The sequence below is a fragment of the Equus quagga genome, chromosome 16 (genome assembly GCF_021613505.1).
Source record: "Equus quagga isolate Etosha38 chromosome 16, UCLA_HA_Equagga_1.0, whole genome shotgun sequence".
In the NCBI taxonomy this organism is placed as follows: domain Eukaryota; kingdom Metazoa; phylum Chordata; class Mammalia; order Perissodactyla; family Equidae; genus Equus; species Equus quagga.
In genome coordinates, this window is record NC_060282.1 from 41,099,727 (window position 1) to 41,105,873 (window position 6,147).

At 40.5% G+C, this 6,147-nt stretch overlaps 1 protein-coding gene across 1 annotated transcript; it reads left to right on the plus strand.

Annotated features, from left to right (window-relative positions):
- The first annotated feature begins 871 nt into the window (after positions 1–871).
- On the plus strand, positions 872–5,253 carry LOC124228230 (cytochrome b-c1 complex subunit 7). Its single transcript, XM_046642584.1, has 4 exons — positions 872–960; positions 3,314–3,385; positions 4,216–4,382; positions 5,048–5,253. Exons 1-4 carry the CDS (start codon positions 942–944, stop codon positions 5,123–5,125), a joined length of 336 nt encoding a protein of 111 aa, XP_046498540.1. The 5' UTR covers positions 872–941; the 3' UTR covers positions 5,126–5,253.
- The last annotated feature ends 894 nt before the right edge of the window (positions 5,254–6,147 follow it).

The following is a 6,147-nucleotide window of genomic DNA, read 5'->3' on the forward strand; positions in this document are numbered from 1 at the left end:
AGTCTCTAGAACTGAGAAAATAAATTTGTTTCTTAAGCTACCCAATCTATGCTATTTTGTTATGGTAGCCTGAGCTGACGAAGACAGTAGTGGTGGTAGAACTTCACCAGTAACTAAATGAGCATCAGTCATACTAACTCCCCCAATTGTTTTATGTCCCTAGATTTTTATGCTTTAGACTGAACACGTTGGGGCTGAGACCTTTAAAGTGTAGTAGGTTTTAGCTTAAAAATTGCACGCAGATTCTGCTATACATCTTAGATTTAATATTTACAATTTTTTTTCTGAACAAATCTTCCACTAAAATGGCTTGATGTGGATCTTCAGCTGGAGAAACCGAAGGCCAGAGAGGGTTAGTGTCTCCTGGGTTAGTAGTGTAACATATGGTCATAGAATTAAGGAGTCCCAAAGTTCTATCTGGATTCTCAGACTCTAGAAGAAGAATCTGGATTTTTCCTAGCCCTTGGACAATTTATCCAAACTTTCTGAGCTTCAGTTTCCTCCTCTCTACAATAGGGATAATCATAGTCCTTCCTTATATATTTAGAATTAAATGATAAGAGAATTAAATGCGAACAGGTCGGTAAAACACCTAGCGCGCTGCTTGGCACAAGGGCACAATTAATACCGCCCAAGCTCTCATAGCGCGTCAGTGACAGAGCCCAGGCTAGAGCCCCGGTGTCCTATTTCCTTGCCGAGTGTTCTTCCCATCACGTCACATGGAACGCTTCTTGGAACGCCACGCGCAAAATGCCCAGGAAACTACATTGCTTGACCCAGTCAAGATGCAGCGCAAGTAAAACTCCGCACGTCGGCCCCCAGAAGTGCGCCTGCGCGCGCGTGCTCCCTTGCCTCGCGTCGGGACGTGAGGCGCCTGCGCACGGGGCCCAGCGCGTCCTCTAGGACTTACCCAGTAGGCACCGCTTCGGTCTCGGGTCAAAATGGCGAGCAGGCCTACCGGTAAGTTGCTGGTGTGCAGCCTGGCGGGCGTCGCACGCTCGACCTTTTGTTCTCATAGCAACTTGCTCCTCTTCCTCTGCTCTGAATGGCCAGGTTTGCGGCGTGAGGGAAGGTGGCGGCTCCGGTCCAGCCTGAGGACGCCTTTTCCCCACCCCGGTGCTGTCCACAGGCCGGGCTCGCCTGGAGGGTTGGGGTGTGCGCCGCGGTCGGTGAAGGTGCCTGCGGGCCTCCGACAGCCCCGCGTTCCGGCTGCCCGTGCTTGGCGCTCCTTCCCCTCGGCCCTAGAAGTGTTCAAGGAGATAATTAGTGGAGACTTTCAGCCAAAATGAACTTGATTGCTTACTGTGAGCCAAGCGCTGTGATTTAGCTCGATAGATTCTCCTGCCAGCGCGACGAGGGAGGTGTTAGTTCCCTTTTTCGCTGATAAGGTATCTGAGGCGAAGTGACCGGAGGAAATAGGATTTGAAACTTCATTCCATCTCTCGCGCTTCTCAAACTGGGAAGTAGAGGCCGCTGAGCGAGGGTTACAGCGAAGCTTCAGGTTAACCTTGGCCTATCTGGGACGTCAACTTGATCTGCAGATTTGGAGAAATTTGTATTTATTGTGGGCACTAGAACAAGCATATTTGTTATGGAATAGAATACAGAAATTACCGAAATATTTAAAACAAAACATGAATATAAAGTAGGATTGTCTCTGGTTTGTTGCTTTTTTGCCAATCTCTGCCCTCTGGCGGTATAAATTGGAGTAGCTTTTAAAAAATGTTTGTCCTCTTTTCCTTGCCCCCAGCAGTTATGAAGCTGTTAAGAAACATCAGATCGCCAGAAAAATCCGTTAACCTAAATGACATTGAGCTTTTTGGGGGTGATGGAGACTATTCATTATTTCATTAATTTGACGGATATTGAAGGCACTCACTCTGCTTCTGTGCTGTGTTTGGGAACTAGATAGATGTGGCCTCAGCCCCTGTCACTAGCTGGCCCTGATTTGGGGTAGGATTACTTCTGGAAGCCTTATTCCTCTTCGGCAACGACAGGCTTGTTGTAAATAAACCAAATTAGTGGGGGTAAAGCAAATAGGATAGTGCCTAGCTCACAACAGGTGTTCAGTGAATGTTAATCATCACCATCACTGGTAAATATGTTTACAAATAATTTGTTTTCGACAAGTATGTTTGTAGATTGTTTACTCTTTGATAACTTGCTTTTCTAGAAGCAGTGTTATACATGGCGCTTAATTTCCAAGGAGATTTACCAAAGCAGTGTAATCTGTGACGTACTGAGGAGTAGAGGGTGAGAAGGGTTGGAGTAAAAGGAGAGTTTGCTTTCCTTCCTTGGTGAGGGGCTAGCCTGAGACAAATTTTTTTTTTTTTGGCAAGGAAGATTTGCCCTGACCTAACATCTGTGCCAGTCCTCCTCTACTGTGTATGTGGGTCACCAGCATGACTTGATGAATGGTGCAGGTCCACGCCCGGATCTGAACCCACAAACCCCAGGCTGCTGAAGTGGAGTGCGCGAACTTAACAACTATGCTGCCCAGCTGGCCCCCTAGAGAGAATTTTAAAAGCAAATTTAACCTTGCTCTACCTCCTCTTCTCTCTGTATCACATCTCTTCTATAAACATCAGGAACTATGATGTTGCCCTTAGCTCCTACTGAGTTCCCTAGTTTTAACCTTACCTATTTCTCTTCAACGATTTTCAAACATCCCTTCCTTTGGTGGAAAGTTAGCTGCTTGGGAGGAGGAAAATGGGCTTCTTTTACTAGTCTATATTAATATTAAATGCCTAAAGTATCAAAATCCTCTCACAGCTACATATATTTTTAAAGAAGGTAGCCAAGGGAAATAAAGGTAATGCAGAATAAAAATTTTGGAGGATGCGTGTCATTTAGACCTGCAAGCATATACTGAAATCTCCCCTTTTCATACAACTCTAACTCCCTTGAAAAGAAAAGTTTACAATTTCCTGTAATCTAGTTCTCAAACTGCAAATGATGGAGAAGTTCTGAGTTCCTTTTCTTTCTCCTGCCCCTCAATTCTGATAATAGCAGGGAGATGTAAAGAGATGGGACACTTGACTCTGAGAGGCTGGAGAGGCAGTAATTTTACCTATAGATCTTTTGTATGTTAGCTGTTTCAGTTTACTCTTTTTTCCATGACTTGCTGCCCAATTTGTTACCTGCAGTCACTTTTGCTCATAAATAAGATAAACAGTTTTTGTCTACAGATTATAGAGTATATGCTTTTAAAAGGAAATCCCTTCGTATGTTTGCATTCTTTAACAAGGTAACTATAGGAGTACTGGGTCCTACATACAGTGAATTATAGCAACTAACAGTGTGACAACATCAGTTGCAGCATCAAGCCGGTGGCTGGAGGGTATTCGAAAATGGTATTACAATGCTGCTGGGTTCAATAAACTGGGTGAGTATCTGTGCTTTCTTCTGTTTTTTTTTTCCTTTTTTGCTTTTTATGAGCATAGTGCTTTTGCAAGAGTTGTTATTCCAAAAAAATACTTTAGCTAATTGTACCTGTGTACATTAGAAGATTTTAAAATTAGGTCACATTTAAGTTATTTTAAATCCATTTCCTTTTTTTTATTTTCAGAAGAAAGGGATGGAATCATCTCAGATGTTTGAGGTGGAAATGATTTGTCTTCTAGAAATATGGTAGCAGGACATTTACCTTATTATATACTCCCTCTCCCAACTCCTCCACTTGAGATTTTAACATTTAAGTTACATGAACTTTGAAAGTAGAGATTTTTCAGATGTTAAAGTTCTCTGACATCTTTACAATCATCTGATGCCTGATTTTTTTAGAACTTGATAATTTGCCATGACCTTCATCTTTTGTTATTGAAGCTTAATGGAAGCATCCTTAAATGTTACTGGTTCCTTAGTACGTTATTTTAAGATTCTTTAGTACCTTGATCTCAGATTTAAAGTATAAGAAAGTAGAGATGTGGTTTATTGGTATGTTTAAAAATAAGATAGACTTTTTAAAAATTGTTTTAGATAAAATGTGAATTTTTTGGCAGTAGATTTTAAAAGGCTTATATATTGTTTCTAAGTACTGTTTAAGAAATAATCCATTAAGTTCATCATTATGTATGAAATGTATTGTTTCCATCATACCTAACTCTTGATATTTCACCGAAGTCTTAAGCTATGCCATGAAGATATTTTATTCATTTAGAAAAATTCGTAATTTTTGAGATGCATATTCAATCTGACTCTCATTTTCCATGATAGGGTTAATGCGAGATGATACAATACATGAGAATGACGACGTAAAAGAAGCCATAAGAAGGCTTCCTGAGAACCTTTATAACGACAGGGTGTTTCGTATTAAGAGAGCACTGGACCTGACCATGAGGCAGCAGATCTTGCCTAAAGAGCAGTGGACAAAATATGAGGAGGTAGAACAGCTTTTATGTGTCTGACAATGTTTGTCATTAAGGATTGGTATTAGAAATGGAGAAACACATTCTTTTATGTTCTCCTTTAGAGTTCTTAAAGTTATGTTAAATAAATATCCTTATGACTATCTGGTGAGGTTAATAGAGCAAATGTTAGCTCTATTTTAGAGATGGACACATTGAGACTTAAAGGTGAAGTGACTGTTCCAAAATCACTAAGCAAGTCTCTAGAAGAGAGATCAGGGCTGGGATCCAGGTGTTCTGCCTCCCAGGCCATTGTTCTCCCTCTACACTCTGCTTCCTGCTCAGATGACAAAATGGTGGTGTTCATGTGATCTTTGCATTGAGTGGCCTTGTAGCTCCTGGGAAGGACTCTGAAGCAAACCTTCACCCCTTGAACTGCATTGAATCTGGGCAAACACTTGTAGACTCTCATTTCTTTTTCTTCTCTGACAGACTTTCCTCTCATAACCTATCAGCAACTTATTACAATATCTTTGTGGGTTTTTACATTTTAGAAAAGAGACAGTTCTTAGTCTACTTGAGATATATTTTCTTAAGTTGGAAATGAATTTTGATGGATTTCTTTTGTTTGAGAGCTGTTGAGTGCTTGGGATATGTCAGTATGTGATGGTGGCAGCTAATCTTTTTCTTTTATTCTCTAGGATAAATTCTACCTTGAACCATACTTGAAAGAGGTTATTCGGGAAAGAAAAGAGAGAGAAGAATGGGCAAAAAAGTAATCATGTAGTTGAAATCGGGTGCAGCTGTCCTCAAAGTGTTTTTATGAAGTTGGTTAAACCTGAAATGTACAATTTAGAACTGTTTGGGCTGCAAATGTATTAATTTAAATAAATGTCTGTTATAATTATTGGTGGAGTTTTTGAATTCTAAACATTATTCTGAAAAACTACTGAATTTACTTATCTGTTACAATTCTTTCCAGACTTGTGAGATACTTTTTATTTAGTATTTGCCTCCTGGAGCTCAGATAAGCCACTCTAGTCAGTTTCCTCACTGATTGGCTACCTTCTCAGTTTATGAAGGATATAGCGTTCTTCCAAGTGTTATAGTCACCTTTATCTGGCCTTTGTAGACTAGCAAGACTCTCAGCCCCACCAGGGCCCGACTTGCAGGGATGGAATGGGGTGAGAAACAAGTGCCAGTGACTTTATCTTACCTGAAGCAAACAGCATGCAGGTTTGAGCAAACAGCAGACTAGATTGCAGACTTTAAAAGTTAGTGAATGAAAGAAAAGAGGATTCACCCCCAAGTTTGCCAGGATTGGGAAACAGCCCTCTTCAACCTCTGCTCTCCAAATATAATTGATTTTGCACCTTTTTTAAAAAAAATTATATATGCAGCCCCAATCTGTGTCTGTTTAGGTTATATGTGCTCCTGTGCTAAGATGTGTATTAGAAAACAAAAAGTAGGCATTGGAAAAATAGGCAAAAATATAAAGACAGATTATACGTTCTCCCTATATCCTAGTGACTTTTCCGCTTTGGAAATTAATGTTGTAAAGTATATTGTAAAGGTTGGATATTAATAATAGTTAAAAGTTTTAAGGTTATAGACTAATCTTTTTAATATAAATCAGAATTATTCCGTAATGTCATCATTTCCACCCCTAAATTCTGAAGGGCTTGCTTTTGTGGAAGTGAGCATGGAACCATAGCAAGCAGGGAAAGAAGTGTGTGGAACCTGCTGCCTACACTGTTCCACAAGCCACTGCTGTGTGTGCTGGGAATGTCTGATTCTGATC